Source organism: Carassius gibelio, chromosome A9 (assembly GCF_023724105.1).
Source record: "Carassius gibelio isolate Cgi1373 ecotype wild population from Czech Republic chromosome A9, carGib1.2-hapl.c, whole genome shotgun sequence".
NCBI lineage: Eukaryota > Metazoa > Chordata > Actinopteri > Cypriniformes > Cyprinidae > Carassius > Carassius gibelio.
The window spans coordinates 1,462,782-1,482,686 of NC_068379.1; the positions used below are offsets into that span (position 1 = coordinate 1,462,782).

General features: G+C 38.6%; 1 protein-coding gene and 1 pseudogene across 2 annotated transcripts in view; one reads left to right on the forward strand and one right to left on the reverse strand.

Annotated features, from left to right (window-relative positions):
* Positions 1-19,905, reverse strand: part of LOC128019404 (cyclin-dependent kinase 16) — a 58,901-nt gene that overhangs the window by 15,965 nt on the left and 23,031 nt on the right. For both annotated transcript variants that reach the window (XM_052605365.1, XM_052605364.1), the window contains exons 3-11: positions 13,895-14,019; positions 11,305-11,430; positions 8,680-8,736; positions 8,371-8,485; positions 8,147-8,241; positions 8,003-8,065; positions 7,055-7,178; positions 6,853-6,973; positions 638-735 (exon numbers count right to left, since the gene is read on the reverse strand). In XM_052605365.1, coding sequence (XP_052461325.1) covers positions 638-735; positions 6,853-6,973; positions 7,055-7,178; positions 8,003-8,065; positions 8,147-8,241; positions 8,371-8,485; positions 8,680-8,736; positions 11,305-11,430; positions 13,895-14,019 — 924 coding nt within the window. The remainder of the gene's footprint in view (positions 1-637; positions 736-6,852; positions 6,974-7,054; positions 7,179-8,002; positions 8,066-8,146; positions 8,242-8,370; positions 8,486-8,679; positions 8,737-11,304; positions 11,431-13,894; positions 14,020-19,905) is intronic.
* Positions 11,623-11,739, forward strand: LOC128020366 (uncharacterized; annotated as a pseudogene).

The following is a 19,905-nucleotide window of genomic DNA, read 5'->3' on the forward strand; positions in this document are numbered from 1 at the left end:
CTACAGATTGAAAAATAAATGACCCGACAAGTGTTTTCTTTTGAGTTTGGTATTATACATTTGTAATAAATCATGGGTGTCCAATCCTGCTCCTGGAGGGCCACAGTCTTTCATAGTGAAGACACTTTCTGGATGTCTCTAGTGAGTCTGAAGAGCTTGATTCTCTGGTTAAGGTGCATTCAATTAGCTTTGGAGCTAAACTCAGGGACAGTGTCCCTCCAGAAACAGGTCTGGACACCCCTGTACTCAATTCTGAACAAAACTAAACGTGATTTCACGTGTCCTCTTTATTATGCTTGCTCATTTGGCACAAGTTGGTTGAATAGGGGGTTGCATTTATAATACTTGTTAAAGACATCTAATATAAAGTAGGTCCACTTGAGGTAGGTGCAAATTGGCATATAATATGCACCTACCTCAAAAAAAGCCAACAATGAACAAACAAACAAACAAAAAAGAAAATACATGTTGATGTATGCAGTAATAGACTGTGAAAAACAAATAAAACAAGAACAAATCAAAAACATATTCAGTAACAGTTAGAAAACAAACTTTCTGCATCAAAACTCCTGGTACTATTGGGAAAAATTAGCGAAAAACGAAAAGCTTAGTAACGGCATAACCCCAGAGCTCTTACCCAATATACGAAATATAAGATGAAGTTCATCCTCCACTGTTGACCCAGGGAAAAGGGGACGTCCTGTGATCATTTCATAGAATATACAACCTACACCCCTGTATTAATAAAAACAAAGCAGAGAGACAAAAAATAATGATTTGTCTTTTTAACCCATGTATAAAAGTCATTATCCAGGCTGATAAAAGAGTGGGCAGGGTCTCAGACGTCTTCTCCCAGATTAAGCAATGCCAGCTAAACTCTCTGTAGCAAGGAATGAGCTGAAGAGCTAATCTAGTCATCAGAGTAACATCCAGTCTGTACACCTGAACAAAGTTCTTCCTAGTAGGCTTAACTGAGTGTGCAACAGTCATGCACACAATCTTGGGTTTTCTTGTAATTTAATATCAACTCTTGTCATGATTCTGCCTTCATGTCCTGACTTTCCTCTAGTCTTGAGGCAGGATCATGACAGACCCCTGTTTTGTGTACAAGCACATGGCCTTGTCTTTGGGCCATGTGCTTGTGTTGTCTCGTCCCCTTGCCCCGCACCCCTTGTTATCCTAGTTGTCGTGATTGTCTTACCTGTGCCACCTGTTGTGTCTTAATTAGTTTTCCTATTTATATCCCCTAATGTGCTCTGTCTTTTGTCGGTTCAATGTTTCTATATATGTTTCTACATGGTTCCTGTGATTGTTAGCTTGTGAGATATTGCAAGTCCTTTTAACCCCTTGAAGAAGTCTTTGTATTACCCGTGAGTGTTTGTTTGTAGTTAATGTTCTAGTGATTAGAGTTTGTTTATCGTGTCAACCCAGTCCTGTTAAGTTATTTAGTCTGCCCTGGTCGTTGTTTTCCCCCTCGTGGGTTTTGTTTTCCCCTTTTGTCTTTAATAAACCCTCTGTGTAGTGATTCCTGTCTGCGTATGAGTTCCTCCCTTACCCTCCACATAACAACTCTACTCAAATCGTATAGGGACATTGATAAGTAAAGGCAGAATCATGTTATTTGTGCACAAGATTTGGTTAACTAAACACTAATGCAAGCTAGTCTAATAAACAAACAAACATACATACAATCACTCATACAGGGGAAAGGGCAAATGGGATTTGATGGATGACACCATCAGGAAAACCAGAGTCAGTTAACCACCGGAGTAAAACCATCAGTGCTGTTTAGAACGGGGTCTATAGCTTATACTAAACCTCTGTTTCGTTTAGTTAAATGTAGGGGTGCTCCTTGGCCGATCGTTAATGCGCATCTCGTCAGTAAAGCCGGTTTTCTAATTAGCGGTTAATTCCATCAGGTGCGTGATTTCACATAGAGCAGCTGTTACTACACAGAGCCGTTGTTAACTGAGAAGATGCGCCAAAAAACGCTGAAAATGAAGTGGATTTGCGCATCTTCTCAGTTAACAACGGCTCTGTATAGTAACAGCTGCTCTATGTGAAATCACGCACCTGATGGAATTAACCGCTGATTAGAAAACCGGCTTTACTGACGAGATGCGCATAACGATCGGCCGATCGTGATCGGAGCACCCCAAGTTAAATGTACGATACTTGCATTTCCTTGGCCTGGAATGAGCGTCTGGAAGCAAACTCTTGATGGTTTGGAGGTTGGGATAGATTGATTGAACCGGATATCACTTAAACTGCTTTGATTTGAACTCTTTCTCACAACAGACACGGAAAGGAAGACAATGCTGAATAAAGTCATAGTTTTTGCTATTTTTGGACCAAAATGTATTTTCGATGCTTCAAAATATTCTAACTGACCCTCTGATGTCACATGGACTACTTTGATGATGTTTTTCTTACCTTTCTGGACATGGACAGTAGACCGTACACACAGCTTCAATGGAGGGACTGAGAGCTCTCTGACTAAATCTAAAATATCTTAAACTGTGTTCTGAAGATGAACGGAGGTCTCACGGGTTTGGAACAACATGAGGGTGAGTTATTAATGACATAATTTTGCTATCTGGGTGAAATAACCCTTCAACCCGGAAGAACTAGATCAGAACTTCACCTCCATCTACACTTGTGCTGGTATTCAGTAATGCGATATATCACGGTAATAAATATGCACAATATTGTTATCATGGACACTTATCAATACCGCAAATAATTATATATTACAAATTATTCAGAATTTGAAATGCATTTTAAGAAAACTATTCCAATCTACTGGTCACAATGCACAACACTGCTGTATGCTGCTTGAAAGACGCTGTGTGCTCTGATGTAAACAAGCACACATGAGAAGCACATGAGAAGCACATGGAGGAACACACGAGGAACACATGAGAGACGCGCTGAATGAAAGCACATTCACTCTCTGACAGCAGATGGCGGTAAATGCAGCTCTTACCCTTTAAACATAAAAATAACCTTAAAAACCATTCAGATTTGTGTATTTGCTATGATGTTCAGCTTACCTATTGGTCTTTATAGTTCTTTTGCACTTTAATCTGTGCAAAACTTTTAACTTTATATATATTTCTGTATTGCTTTATTTTATTTGAATGTTCAGTTATTTTTGTTATTAGAAAAAAGTTATTTAACCTTTTATACTATATTATACTATATTTTGAGCACTTTTTAAAACGAAATTTCAATACCGTGATAATACCGTATACCGTGATAAAAGCATGAGCAATTAATCGCAACAGGAAAATTTGATCCTGGCATATCCCTACCTCCATCTAACTATCGATTTAGACTTTGATCTGAGACCTCATTTAACGGCTAAGGCTAGGCGAGAACCGTGCAGTGTCTAACCCAAGCAGAGGTTTGTGATGAGCTGTGAGTCCTCTGTCCCCAGGGCTGATGCTTCTGATCAGTGACTGACTGACTCTCACATGTTTCACAGGATCATTCCTCTGTTTCTCATTTACTCTTACGTTCTCTTACCAGATGTGTTTTAGTTTAATAAAGCAAAATCCTTTAACGAGCCGATGTTGCTACATGCTCTAATTAATTAGTAGTGTAAGAAAGTTATTTTCTCTGGCCACAAAAAAAAATCTTAGAGCTTACATAAAATTAGACTGAACAGATTAGTTGATATTAATTCTGGCAGCTGATCTAATTATTTATAATAAATTATTTTATCATTAACACTGTTGGGAATGTTACTTTAAAAAAGTAATTAGTTATAGTTACTCACTACTTTTCCAAAAAGTAAATGAGTTAGTAACTGAATTACTCTATAATAAAAGTAACTCGTTACCAGGGAATGTAACTATTTGCGTTATTGTAAAAAAAAAAAGAAAAAAAAAATGCTATATGTCGAATAATTTTATTTATTTTGAACAGTTTTTACAAGTCAGTTGAAATGAGTAAAACAGACAGGTACATAACTTTCAATATTTACTGCATGTCAACAGACAGCAAGAGTTTTATCCTGCACTTCAAGTATTATCTTTGTAAGAAAAGTGTTTTTGGCCACTAGCTTTGTAGATGCGTGTCACACATTACATGTACACATTACATGCACGTTCTTGCCTTTGACCACAATGAATTTGAAGTAGTGCTTATATCTCCACCTTGAAAATGCCAACTTTTCATCGGATTGCTCCTGACTCGCCAATTCTGCTGCGAATCTCTGTGTAGCTGTTGTGTGTGTGTGTGTGTGTGTGTAGCGCCGCTGTCGCTGCCGCGTGTGCCGGCAAATGTGTAAAAACACTGGCTCTGATTTACCATGAAACACATGACTCTGCCTTAGCCAATCATAATCGCTTATCTCGTTATTAACCCACCTCCACACTCGCTGTGTGAGCCAAGGGTGCGTTTGAATAAATCAATGCATAGTAACGCAACGCATTTAGCGTTCAGTAATGTTAACGCCGTTGTAACGATGGAGAAAAGTAATTAGTTAGATTACCCCGTTACTGAAAAAATAATGTTGTTACCTAACGCCGTCCTTTTAAACGGCGTTATTCCAAACACTGATCATTAATTAGCCTTGCAGTGGCTACCAGGGGGCACAAGTTCAAGACATTGATGCTTCTATAAGAACAGGCTCAGCACTCATCTCTTAAAAATCTGTCTTTCTCTTTACCTTTTCCTTCTCTTTCTAGCTTGTACTTACCGTAATTTCCGGACTATGAGCCGCAACTTATTTCCCACGCTTTGAACTTCGCGGCTTAAACAACGATGCGGCTAATATATGGATTTTTCCCGCTTTCAATTATTATTATTTTTTTTTTTTATTTTTTTTTTAACACATTCTGTGACGTGCTCAGTTTTTTTTGGCGGAATGAAGCTTTCATTAGACCAATGAAATTGCCGAACGGGTTAAGGTCAAACAACTTTTTGTTTACTATTTAGATTAAATCGAGTGCGCTCAAACTTCCCATCATTCTGATTACGGTAGTCATTTTGTCACCCTCATCATGGCAAAGACACGGAGAAATGCATATGATGCAGCTTTCAAGTTGAAGGCGATTGATCTGGCTGTTGGAAAAGGAAATAGAGCTGCTGCACGGGAGCTTGGTCTTAATGAGTCGATGATAAGACGTTGGAAACTGCAGCGTGAGGAATTGACTCAGTGCAAAAAGACAACTAAAGCTTTCAGGGGGAAGAAAAGCAGATGGCCAGAACTAGAAAATGAGCTCGAAGACTGGGTCAACACACAGAGAGCAGACGGCCGAGGTGTTTCAACTGTGCAGATCCGACTTAAAGCCAAAACAATCGACACCGCAATGAAGTTTGAGGATTTTAGAGGTGGACCATCGTGGTGTCTCAGATTTATGAGACGTAAAGGCCTGTCCATCAGGGTACGGACGAGTCTATGTCAGCAGCTCTCTCCCGACTACGAGGAAAAAGTTTCAAACTTCCGCAAATTCACTGATGCAAAGATAGCGGAGCATTCCATCGGCCCGCACGACATCATAAATATGGATGAGGTTGCTCCGACGTTTGACCTGCCTCTAACTAGGACTGTCAACAGGAAAGGTGAATCATCCGTCACGCTGAAAACAACTGGGCATGAAAAAACGCATTTCACCTGTGTTCTGAGCTGCACGGCATCGGGAGAAAAGCTTCCACCGATGGTGATTTTTAAACGCACGACAATGCCGAAAGAAAAATTCCGGAGAGGAATAGTTGTGAAAGTCAACAAGAAAGGATGGATGACGGAAAGCCTAATGCATGAATGGCATACGGAGTGTTACGGCAAGCGACCGGGAGGATTCTTTCACAGGAACAAGGCATTGCTCGTTTTGGACAGCATGAGGGCCCACATAACAGATTCGGTGAAAGAAGCCATCAAGAGAACAAACTCAATTCCAGCTGTGATTCCTGGAGGCACAACAAAGTATTTGCAGCCACTCGACATCAGTGTAAATCGTGCATTTAAGGTGGCGCTCCGTGTTCAGTGGGAGGATTGGATGACAAGTGGGGAGAAATCCTTCACTAAAACGGGCCGGATGCGAAGAGCAACTTATGGTCAAGTCTGCCAGTGGATCCTGACAGCGTGGAGCATTGTCAAAAAATCCACTATCATCAGCGGGTTTCGAAAGGCTGGACTGCTGCGTGTTGAAGAGCGCTCAGCGGGGGATTTGCCTCCGGATGAAAATGACGAGAGCGACAATGAAAACGATCCAATATCGGATGAAGCAATTCTGAGGCTGTTCAACTCCGACACCGAAGGAGATGACTTCAGTGGTTTCAGTGAACAGGAGGAGGAAGATAGTGACCAATGACTTTCTTGGTAGGCTACTGTTTACTGCAATTTTTAATTTTTTTTTTTTTTTTTTTTGTGACAAGCCGGTTTTGGTTAAAGCCTGTTTAAAGTTCATTTGTTTCAATGTACAGGTAGGCACCTGCAGCTTATAGACGTGCGGCTTATTTATGTTCAAAATAATTTTTTTTGTAAAATTCAGTGGGTGCGGCTTTTATTCAGGTGCGCTCAATAGTCCGGAAATTACGGTATTTGAACATTGCCTAAAACTTGGCATTACAAGCTCTTTCTGTGTCTGTTTGCCTCTTTAAGAAGAATTGCTTCATGTATCCCACAATTGTAAGTCACTTTGGGTAAAAACATCTGCAAAATGAATAAATGACTAAATGTAATTATAACCAATTATTTATTCATAATTCTCTTTTGAGCTAATTAACTAATACATCGAGGTAGTAAATCCAAACTTGAAAAAAGGTATTTTGCCTACAAAGGTTCACTAGTGTTCATGAGAGCAACACAAATGGTCTGAGTGTGTAAGTGTGTATGCGTCTCACCAGATGTCAAGAGAGGTGGAGTAATCTGTAGATCCCAGCAGCACATCAGGAGGTCTGTACCAGAGAGTCACTACTTCATTAGAGAAGGTCTTTGTGGGAACTGACTTCGCACGCGCAAGGCCTACAGCACACAAACAAACCATCAGACTCTCCCCTACAGTGAATGTACGTTTGTGGATATGCTCTCTGTGATGAAGCGTACCGAAGTCAGCGAGTTTGAGCTCCCCCCTGTCACTGATGAGAAGGTTCTGAGGTTTGAGATCTCTGTGCAAAACTTTCTGCCGATGGCAATAAGCTAGACCTCGCAATAGTTGAAACAGGAAAATCTGTAAGGTGGCAACAACAAATACAAAATAGTAATTCCAAAATCAGGTGCTTACCATTGGTGTTTGTCTTCCAAAAGATTTTAATAATGTGCATTTAACAATGAACTTGACTCCACAGAGACTAAAGTGTGTACATGGCTTTGCTTTTGTATATCCTTTATCTACATGACAGCTGCTTGTTCTCTTGTTTCTTTTGCTATATCTTTATCCCAGTTTTCTTGTTTCTTTGCTAGTTTCGCCCTGTATACTCCTGCTTATAATTCCCACAGTATTAAAAGATACATCCCACTTTGCACGGTATTGTTTGTGCACTATATTCCTCAACTATATCCCATCTTCTGATGCCATATTTTGAATTAAGTCTCTGTTTTGCTTCCATTATGTTGCCAGTTTTTATTTGATATATTGAATTAATTATATTTTATTGATTTGATTATCTTTCACATGTATTAAATCAATGTCTTGTCTTTAATCGATTAGTAGTGTTCCTGTGGATCAAGTGGTAGAGCATCAGCACAAGGTTGTGGGTTCGATTCCCAGGAAACACAGGTTAGGTAAAAACTGTTTGCCTGAATTTACTGTAAGTGGCTTTGGATAGTAGTGTCTGCTAAATGCATACATTAATTTACATTTATAAAATGTCTTTGCTTCTGTAGCCAAATGCTTCTACAAAATATTATTTTATTTCTCAATGACTTTCCCTCATGCATTCTTTTTTAAGTATGATTTGTTTAGGATAATAACATACTAATATTAAACTAAACTTTAAAATGTTAAAACAATGAAACGGTTATATCTGGCAGATATATGTGTTCGCCCCTCACCTTTACATTATAAACGCTCATTATGCTCCCACAGTCATCCAAATACTGTTTGAGGTCCCTCTCCTGGAAAAGACACACATGAGTTAGATTAGGTGGACACAATCAGAAATAGAGAGATGAACAGAACATATGCAGGTCACCCACCAAGTACTCGAAGACTAGAGTAAGGCACTTCTCTGTGTGAATGATGTCGTGGAGGGTGACAATGTTGGCATGTTTCAGGTTCTTCAGAAGAGACACTAACAGAGAGAAATATGAAAACACTACACGTACAGCCTGGCACTGTTACTGCAGTCCACTGGGGGAATTGGGTTAAATAATGCATTGATTATTTTCAATCTCTTTAATGCATCTGAACAGCACTGTACCTTCTCGTATGGCGGTGCAAGGAGCGCCTTCTTCATATTCCAGCCTGATTTCTTTCAGAGCCACTAGATTATCCGTTAGTTTACTACGACCCTTGAACACTGTGGCATATGTGCCCTGCACACCAACGAACACATACAGTATGCTGCTCAATACTGTTAATGATGTGTAATCACATGTATTTATATAAAGGCAAGCTGTAAGATCATCAGAAAAGAACAATATCTGAACTAGTGTTGGGGTAACACATTACAGTATTCATTTAATTTGAACCTGTATCTCAAACTGTGGTAAGATTGTCAGTATCTCACCTCTCCCACTTTTTCCAGTTTGATATACGTCTCTAATTTGCCAAATCCGATTTCTGACTGAAAAGAAGAACAGATCTCAGTAATTAGCTGGTTGTGTCATCAACAGGACTTTGTTAGCAGTGGGGTTTCAATCAAAGACAAGGCATATGATGGTTTTTGTCTATGACATAATGTAAACATTAAAAGAAAGTGTAATGAACCTCAAAAGATCTGACTTTCAGAGTTATTTGTGTTTATGTATTGATTTATTATATTTATGTACAAGAAAGAAGGAGGTGTATAGAATAAATTCTACTAAAAAAGTTTATATAGTACACTATTTTACAGCTTTATGCCTGTTCACACCAGCATGAAAAACAAAGGCAGCCGTACAATATGATATTGTAGAATGGACAAGATGATAATATACCCTATTTGTATTTTTTAATAGATTTTCTTATTTTTGTCTCAGTATTTGTGTATTACTGCTCATAAAACACAAGGGCAGCTTCAGTTTTCTAATCTTATGAAAAAAAAAACAGCATTTATATGTTTTTAACATGTTCTGCGTGACTTCCTTCAGAAATACGTAACGAGCTCTGATTGGGCCAGCGGTTCCTGTGTTGTGATTCGACACCAGCTTACAGTACACTGTCCTCCTGGAAACAGATTGGGCTAGAACACATGTGCTGGAGATGTACTTATAATCACAGGAGCGTTTTTTTTTACTGACGAGATGTGCATGAAAATCACATTTGTTTTTTTGCACAGCCCTAACATCTAGACCACGCCCCCTGTTTGTGAATTCCTGTGGGCGGAGGTTAGTCATAAATCTGTTTTAGTGACGTCATTACTGCAGGAACTAGAGGGATGTAGTCCAAACGGGTCGTTCAAAATCAAATATCTCGCTTGGCATTGAACTTTGAGCTTTAGACTTTTACAGATATTATTTATACTCTAACAACAACATTACACACTAACTAAAGTTTAAAACATGGGATCACGAAGAAGGGGACCTTTAAAGACTAATCGATAGCAGAATGAATGCATTCAATACATGACAAAGCACAAAGGCAACATGATGGCTACCTATAGCAAACAATCAGGGTCACATGACAAGAACCAACCAATGAGGAAACAAGACACGTGACTAGGAAAACCAATCAGAATATGACACATGAAACCAAAGAACCAATCAGAACATAACACACAGACAAAATAATAGACATGAAAACATGAACCTGAACATCACAGTCTGATGCAGTGTTTGCTTGTTTGTTTTATATTTATGATTTAGTTTTAATCCAAATGAAGCGCTAATGGAGTGGAAAGCAGATCTAGATCATGCAACAGAAGTGTGCCCTCTCGGACTCTCTCTCACTCTCCTTTACGTCAAAGAACTTTAGTAACTTGTGCATTGTTTTACTTACCTTTTGACCTATTCGACTGAACTACAAACTTTCCAGTGATGTCTGGGAGATATTCACTCTACAAGCTTGTGCATCAGTGCCCACGCGTGCTCAATCCACTCAGTGCGCTTTGCTTATCAACTCACGCACATCCGCTATACAACTGAATATTGAATGTTTAGCATTATATTAATTACTTATATGTACTTCATATGCATCCTAAATCTCTAATAACTCCAATCTACTCTCTGTACTGTTCAGTTTCGGTGCATCCCTCGTGTGCATGTATTCAAAGTTTCTCAAAAGTACATTATACAGTACATTATACAAATACAAGAGTTCTAATACAAGAGAGCCGCTAGCAGATTTCTCCTGTGCTATTTACTGTCATTTAGTAAAATAGTCTGTTCATAGTGCCACCAAGTAAAAGTTTTATTTAACCATTTTTGAAGCATCTCAAAAAGGGCTGTTTTTCTGCAGTTGTATAACAATGGAAAAGAGAAAAACACTGTTCATTCAAATTAAAATGTTTATCGTACACAACTTTGCACCAATCATTCATCTTTGTGTGAACAGACCTTGAAATTGGTGTACCTTGCCTGAGGCAAAAAAAATAAAACACTGTTAGGAAGTTTTTTGATCCTCTTACAACATATCATCAACTTTTACCTTTAAGGTCAAACATTTCTTTAAATCAAAATTTTAGACCAATCACCTGCAACACCTGACTCTTTATGTGGAGACACTGTATGAAAATTAATAAACATATTTGAAAAAGAAAACGACCCTTGACCGTACTTCTATTGTCTGTTTTTATTTGACTTGAAAGAAACCTTTGCTATTTTCCAAACTGATAATTTTAGAAAAAGTGACTGATGATAATTCACCATCACTCTGAAGACTAGACCTCTGTATAGTGTATTTGATACAAACTGCCTCAATAATTAACACCATGATCAGTCTTAATTTCACGGTGATTAAAAAACACCTTGCCTTTCATCTCCCATTTATTTTAAACATTTATTAACAAATATATTCATTTAAATTTGTCAGTGTTGGCAATACTAATATTCTTCAATCCTCAAGGTGAATTTTAAAATTATGGCAATGACCGTATCAAATAATGCCATTCAAACCAAGAGAGAACAGACCTCGATATATATAATGTGTAGACCTGAAATACACTCTGAACATCTGATGATGTCAAATTAATAGATCATGACAAAGACAAACTCACAAGTGATGTTCTGCGAAATCTTCGACTTAGAGGTTTGTCAAATGGGGGGCTGTTTTTTGCAAACTTCTTCAGGTAACCCTCTGGCAAACGAATATCTGCTGGCAGCGACAGACGTTTATTGATATCCTGAAAAGGAAATGGAAGGGAAGAAAATAAATAATGTGCCAAAGAGCAGTTGATTGGGGCAGCACTCTTGAAGGATATATCTTAAAGGAATGCTGATGGAAGTGCACTTAGACAACTTTATCATGAGCTAACATTAGAAAAAACTACGATCAAAGAAAGACAATGAAAAGCTGCCAACAAACAGTAGCTAATTCCGGCAGCCATATCACCCTGGAGCCCAAGACCGGTTTCCCACTGAAGCTAAGCAGGGCTGAGCCTGGTCAGTACCTGGATGGGAGACCTCCTGAGAAAACTAGGTTGCTGCTGGAAGAGGTGCTAGTGAGGTCAGCAGGGGGCGCTCACCCTGTGGTCTGTGTGGGTCCTAGCGCCCCAGTGTAGTGATGGGGACACTATACTGTCAACAAGCACCGTCCTTCGGATGAGATGTTAAACCGAGGTCCTGACTCTCTGTGGTCATTAAAAATCCCAGGATGTCTTTCGAAAAGAGTAGAGGTGTGACCTCGGCATCCTGGCCCAATTCGCCCATTGGCCTCTGACCATCATGGACTCCTAACAATCCCCATATCTACTGATTGGCTTCAACATTCTGTCTCCTCTCCACCAGTAAGCTGGTGTGTGGTGGGCGTTCTGGCGCACTATGGCTGCCGTCGAATCATCCAGGTGGATGCTGCACACTGGTGGTGGATGAGGAGACACCCCCTGACTATGTAAGCGCTTTGAGTGTCTAGAAAAAAGCGCTATATAAATGTAAGGAATTATTAATTCTGTGTGGAAGCTCTCAAGAGGGATAAACATCAGTAAATTCTGACGTAAAGTCATTCATACAAAGACTAAGGAATGAAGTGTTGATTAAACTGGTTAAACTAAAATATCAAAAAACACAGGACTATAGCTGAGATGGGCATAAAACAAGCTATTGCTGCATAAATGTGACCTCTCTGCTGGGGAAGGAGTGGGAGTTAGAACAAGAAGTGGAGAAGCACCAGATAGATATAGTTGGCCTCACTGTACACAGAGTCATGGCTCTCTAAACAAATGCCTGGGTAGGGGTCTCTCCATCTATAGAGTCGAGTGAGAAGTGTGAAGAATCACAGGTGTGGGAAACACAAGTCTCCAACTCAACGCCATTGTTTTGGGGTTTAGACCAATGGATGATAGGGTTACATCAATATGACCCAGTGAAACAGAGGGGAAGGCTCTTACTCTGTTCTGTGCTTATATCTGGCCTTCTTTCAGACCCATGGGACCCTGTAAAGGGTACTACCTTGTGAATCCATAGTATTGATGAGAAACTTCAACACTAATGTTGGTGACAACTGAGGGGTCTGGAGGGGAATAAACAGAAAGAACAGCTTGCCTGATCTAACCTGATTGGTGTTTAGTTGCTGGACTTTTGTGCATGGCATTGGTCATAACAAACACCATGTTCAAACATATGGTGAATCATAAGTGTGCCTGGTAAAGACCGGCTTAAGCTGAAGTCTGGCAATCGAAATGGGAAATCCAAACAAATCAAGGGTGTGAACTGGGACCTTTAAAGTCCTTTACCTCTCAACTCAAGATGAGCTATTCTTCATTTCCCAAGGAAAGCTGGAGGCCTACATGCTTCTCAGCCTACCTGGGAAAGCCTAAGCCAGTGTTGCAAAGGCATTCTGTCCCAGAACAGTGGAACAGATCTTTACCCTAGTAAGGATTCTGGAAAGGGGCATGGGAGTTTGCTCATCCAGTCTACATGTTTTGCAGACTTGGAGAAGTCCTATGACAGTGTTTCTTGAAGTGTCTTGAGGGAGTCACTGCAGGAGTTTGGGGCAATGCTACGGCTTATGCAGGTCATTCGGTCACTTTACAATCAGTGCAAGACGTGTGTTTTCTATATTCACAGCAGTAAGACCCAGTCCCAGTTAGTGTTGGATTCTGTAAGGACTGCCCTTGTCAAAGGGGGTGTCCAGTTTGGGAGCTTTAGGGTGGCATTGCTGCTGTTTGCATATTAACATATCTCAACGACATTTGATGTTCAACATCCTGTCAAAATAACAGAGCTTACCCTTTAAATTATATAGCAAATAATAGTTTTTATATAAATGTTCCAAATCAAACAACACCAATATTTTCTTATCCATGAATCACCTTTTAACTGATTTTTTCACATATAAAAGGACACACTTTAAAAATATTGTATGCTTCCGAACTCAAAACATGCTTGTTAAAACAGTTTTTCAAACACACAAACACACACACACACATATATACACACAACAAAAATATACAGAAATTCAAAAATATAATAAAATTTGACACCCTTTCATAGATTTGCATGCTGTGAATTCCTCCAAGGGAAATAGCAGAACACCCTGTTTGAGATATAGCATGTGCTTAACTTAATTTATCATTTGGGCACAACATTAAGTGTGTGTCCACCTGTGAACGTTTGTGTATTACTCACTTGAGATTGTACATGCATTACCTCATTAGAGATGCGCTGCTGAAGGTTGCGCATACGCACTCTAACAGGACTCTGAACTTCATCAGAAGAGGTTCCTGAAGCTTGATCACTTTCTCCATCTGACCACATTTTATGATGGACTACACCTGTAAACACATTTATTAACTCTGATGTCTTGAATTTTATTTTACTGAACATCATATATGTGAAAAAAATTAAACCATAACCATGCAAATATTAGGTACACAAAAGTGCATGGACAGGCAACAGTCCTGGAGTGAATTTCCCAAAAGCAACTATGGTAGCAAGTTCTGTCATTACTGATAGATGTCCTGCAGAGTTTAGCTCTATCCTTAATCAATCACATCAGAAAAATTGAGCCTTAGTCATCAAGATTGCTTGATTATTGCAGACAATTGTGTTTGATTATACATATAACTAAACTCTGCAGGACAGTGGCCCTCCAGAACCAAAGTTGCCCATCCCTGATCAGGAGTAATAAAGGACATTCACACAGTGACTGAGTTGCAATGGCAAAGCAACTGGAAATCAATCATTTCTAAGAGTTGGCAACTTGAGGCAACATGAGCAGCAGAGGCTGTTGGAAATATCACAAAGTTGGGTAGCTGGGCTGAACACTTTATAAGAAGCTTTTGGATAGTTCTGACCTACTCACCCTAGTTTAGGACTTCCTCAGTTCATGAAAATTGCTGACATAACCTCACACACTCAAGTTCACGCCAGCTCTTACATCAAAAATAAAGATAAAAAATGTATCATTTTCATTAATCTAGACTTTGCATCTGTTTGTTTGATGTTTTAATCAGGTATCCTCTTTAGGAATATAATTATACTTTTGACTCATCCATCTTATTAAAAATAGTTAGTGTATCATATTATAAAACGTTTTGTTTTTGTTCAAACTTATATCTGAACTGTAAATCATGCTTTTTACAGTAATTTTACAGTTTAATAGGAGACTAAAGACATTTCCCTAACTTGCTCATAAGACATTCATTTTATTTTTGCACGTCTTAAAAAGTCTTAAATTTGAGCTTATAATTCCTGCAGAAACCATGCATGTACCCTACATAGCACTGGAGATATCATCATACGGGTCAACCCTCCCGTTTTCATCATCTATAATTCTGGCGAAAACCGCCACCTGCCACCGGCAGAGAATGAATTAGTATTTTTAATAAGCTTTTCTGCTCTTTTGACCAAAGCCTAAAACGACCCTTATTTTTATGCAGAAAACACGCAGTTGTAAATGTGATGAAGTGGATCGACAAGAATATAATGAATTTTAAACTCTGTTTAAATTAATATGAAAAAATAAAATTGTAAGCGGTACCCCCTTCCCGTATTTTGGTACCCAAATGTAGACAGGTATGGATATCATGTCTCCGATTGCAAACATAAGAAGAAGACAAACATCTTAGAAACACATTAGTACTTGTTGACAGATAGATTGTAGATAATTCCTTGAACAGTGTGACTACTAGTGTCAACTACATAAAAATACCTGCATCATCAATGGCCTGAGTGTGCCATTTGATCACAATCTTTCCTTAGAAAGCCACGTTTCTAGCATTTGTAAAACTACATTTTTCCATCTCAAAAATATATCTAAATTACAGCCTATCCTCTCAATGTCAAATGCAGAAATGTTAATCCATGAATTTATGACCTCAAGCTTAAAATGTTTAATGGCTTCAAAAGTTCCTTTGCACAAAACGCCTTGCCTCTAGTCCTTTCTCCTTTCTCCTGGAGTAATTTGTTGGATAGATGAAGCAGCAGCAACAAGCAGCAGAAATCTGAATCAGTTGGAGCTTAAGGAGAAGCTTGTGTGGTAAACCAAATAAAAAAGAGTTACAGTGGTCGAAGCAAGAGGTGACAAGCGAATGAACAAGAATGAAAGTACTATGAGGGGTGAGAGATGAACGGAGGCAAACAAAATTAGATGAACCCTAAGTTCCCAACCCAACGAGGAGAGATGGAGAAACCATCAATGGATAAACAAAAACTGCAGGACCTATAGAAGGAATAGAGTTAATGCCTATGAGAAGTACTTCAGTTTTACTGCCATTAAGTTTAAGAAAATTGGCAGATAACCAAATTTTATTTTGTGAAGACAGACAGGTGTAAGAATAGAGTCAGGCTTAATTGATACATAAAGTTGTGTATCATCAGCATAACAGTGAAATTTAATACCAAAATTAGAAAAGATGTAAAACAAAAAGAAAGAAAAGGGTTTAAGTGTCCTTGTTCCAAGTTACATGTACATACTATTATAATAACTATTAATTATGCATAATTACAGGCAAGTAACCCTAAGACAAACCCTAACCCTCATGAGCTAATCTCTTAAAAGAAAACAAAACAATGCCAATAGATATATAATGTTAAATACAGATCTTCAGACCCTAACCTGGTGACCTTAAAATATTAAATTCTAACCCCAAACCAATACCTACCCCAAACCTGGAACTACGGATCTGAAACCTAGGCCCCTCAAACCTAGTGACCAACATCCTGATGGGCTAATCTCTTAAAAACAAAAGTTAATAGAAATACAGTGTTACAAGTAAGTCATCTGACCTTCTAAATCTCCTCGGCCTTGAGCAACACTCACTGGTGGAGCACGATGCAGGACCAGGACTATCCACTGCTCACTTTCTTGCTGCGGTTTGATTCGCCAGTTCAGAACAAGCTCAGTCAGAAACCTTGTCCCCAGATCTAATTAAGTATCAAATTAAGTATCAAACCAATTAACCACATTAAACCCAACCATAATAACCCAATTAGAAATAATACCTAGTGCCAAACAAATGCTCACCCTAAACCTACCATCCTTAGACCTATGGTTCTGAAACCTAGTCTTCTCAAAATTAGTAACCAATGACCTGAAGAAAACAGAGATAATAGAAAAATAGTGTTACATGCAAATCGTCTGACCTAAAATTTTCCTTGGCCTTGTACAGCTCTCACTAAGGGAACGTGATGCTGGATCAGGATTATCGAACAGTGACTTTTGGGTTGTGGTTTGATTCGCTGGTCCGGAGCAAGTTCAGACAAATACTATGCATTCCCAGATCTTTTGGATCTAACCTCAAACCAACCATCGCACTAAACCCAACCATTATAACCTTATGAAAATGAGGTTGACCAAAGGACTGAAAACCTAGCCTTCCAAACTTCAATAGCCAATGCCTAGATAAGAAAATCTCTTAGAAGAGAGCAAAACAAAGCCAATAGGAATATCCATTCCCAATCTTCCTACTTCCTTCACATTCTCAGTCCAATGCCCAAATAGGCTATTCTCCTGGAAAGGGGGTTGATCAATGCTTTTCTGGTATATTCTAACAGGCGTAGGCCCGTGCACAGATCCTCAGTCTCCCTACTTCAAACCTTCCTAGATGCGTGCTAGGTCTGAGGGAGCTGTTTTAATTTTTTATAACCTAACCATATAGCAAGTACTTGTAGTTAATTAATATTACTCATTATGTATCGCAAACAGTATCCAAAACAGGGTCAGGCAAACGGATAATCCAATACACACGCGAAAACCACTTGATATAAAGTGAGACCAAAAACTCTGCATGTAATAACCTAGAACACTGTCTAAGACTTGATGGTTGCTCTGTCAATTCTTCGTCATCAGTTAGGAACCTAGGTGTGCTATTTGATCACAATCATTCCTTAGAAAGCCACGTTTCTAGCATCTGTAAAACTGCATTTTTCCATCTCAAAAATATATCTAAATTACGGCCTATGCTCTCAATGTCAAATGCAGAAATGTTAATCCATGCATTTATGACCTCAAGGTTAGATTATTGTAATGCAATGCAAAACAATCCAAGGTTTTTATTTAGCACAGTGGCTAAATTAACACATAACCAGACACCACCTGATTTAAATATTTCATCAATGTTAAATAGTAATGACTTTATGAATTTCTTCACTGATAAAATAGATAACATTAGAAATACAATAGCGAATGTAGATTCTACAGCATCTAACACTTCAGTTTCATCTATCGCACCCAAAGATAAACTGCAGTGCTTTACAACTATAGGACAAGAAGAGCTAAATAAACTTATCACTGTATCTAAACCAACAACATGTTTATTAGATCCTGTACCCAGTAAATTACTGAAAGAGCTGTTACCTGTAGCCGAAGAACCGCTTCTCAATATCATTAACTCGTCATTATCTTTAGGTCACTTCCCAAAACCATTCAAGCTGGCGGTTATCAAGCCTCTTATTAAGAAACCAAAACTAGATCCTAGTGTACTGGCAAATTATAGGCCTATTTCAAATCTTCCATTTATGTCTAAAATTTTAGAAAAAGTTGTGTCTGCTCAATTGAGCACCTTCCTGCATAAAAATGATCTGTATGAAGAATTTCAGTCAGGTTTCAGGCCCCATCATATCACAGAAACTGCACTTGTTAAAATTACAAATGACCTGCTCCTTGCATCAGATCAAGGCTGCATCTCATTTCTAGTCTTACTTGATATTAGTGCTGCGTTTGACACCATAGATCATTGACATACTCATAGATCGATTATAAAACTATACAGGCATTCAAGGGCAGGCTCTAAGATGGTTTAGATCCTACCTGTCCGATCGCTACCATTTTGTTTACTTAAATGGGGTGTCATCTCATTTATCATCAGTAAAATATGGAGTGCCACAAGGATCCGTCCTAGGTCCCCTTCTATTTTCAATATAAATGTTGTCCCTTGGTAATATTATTAGAAAATACGGAATTAGCTTCCACTGTTATGCTGATGATACTCAGCTATATATCTCAACGAGACCAGATGAAACTTCTCAATTATCTAAGCTAACAGAGTGTGTTAAAAATGTAAAAGAATGGATGACCAATAATTTTCTCTTATTAAATTCGGATAAGACAGAGATATTAATTATTGGACCAAAAACAGTACACAGAATCTTGTAGATTACAATTTGCAACTAGACGGATGTACTGTTACTTCCTCTACAGTCAGAAATCTGGGTGTTATATTAGACAGCAATTTGTCTTTTGAAAATCATATTTCCCATGCTACAAAAACTGCATTCTTCCATCTTAGAAACATTGCCAAGCTACGAAACATGTTATCTGTTTCTGATGCAGAAAAGCTAGTTCATGCATTTATGACCTCTAGACTGGACTATTGTAATGCACTTCTAGGTGGTTGTCCTGCTTCGTCAATAAACAAGCTACAGGTAGTCCAAAATGCAGCAGCTAGAGTCCTTACCAGGTCAAGAAAATATGATCATATTAACCCAATTTTACAGTCTCGTCACGCACCATCACGCACCCTAAGGTCACAAAACGCTGGACTTTTGGTAGTTCCTAGAATATCAAAGTTCACTAAAGGAGGTAGAGCTTTCTCACATTTGGCTCCCAAACTCTGGAATAGCCTTCCTGATAATGTTCGGGTTTCAGACACACTCTCTCTGTTTAAATCTAGATTAAAAACACATCTCTTTCGCCAAGCATTTGAATAATGCATCTCTTAAATTGTGAGTGTAGTTGTATCTGATCAAATGTTTTACTTTTGTTGGAACAGCAGCTATGCTAATGATGTCTATTTGTTTCTCTGTTTTGCCACCTAGGATTTACACAAGCTCCAGTCTGGATCCAGAACACCTGAGAAGAGATGATGCTGACCCTCAGAGGACCCCAGATGATGCTAACCCTGAATCAACAAACAGAACTAACAAATATTGCTACAAGGGTGACTGCATCATATAATAATTGTGTTCATCGCCTGGCTGACTATGTTTTGTATTAACTTTTTCTGAAAAATCTTGTCATACGCACACAAACTGACAGTCACCATTTATAAGCTACTACTAAATATTGTAGAAACGTAATTTTTTGTAAAGTTGCTTTGTAAAGATTTGTATTGTAAAAAGCGCTATACAAATAAACTTTAATTGAATTGAACTTATTAGGTGGTTGTTTGCATGCTTAGTAAACAAACTACAGCTAGTCCAAAATGCAGCAGCAAGAG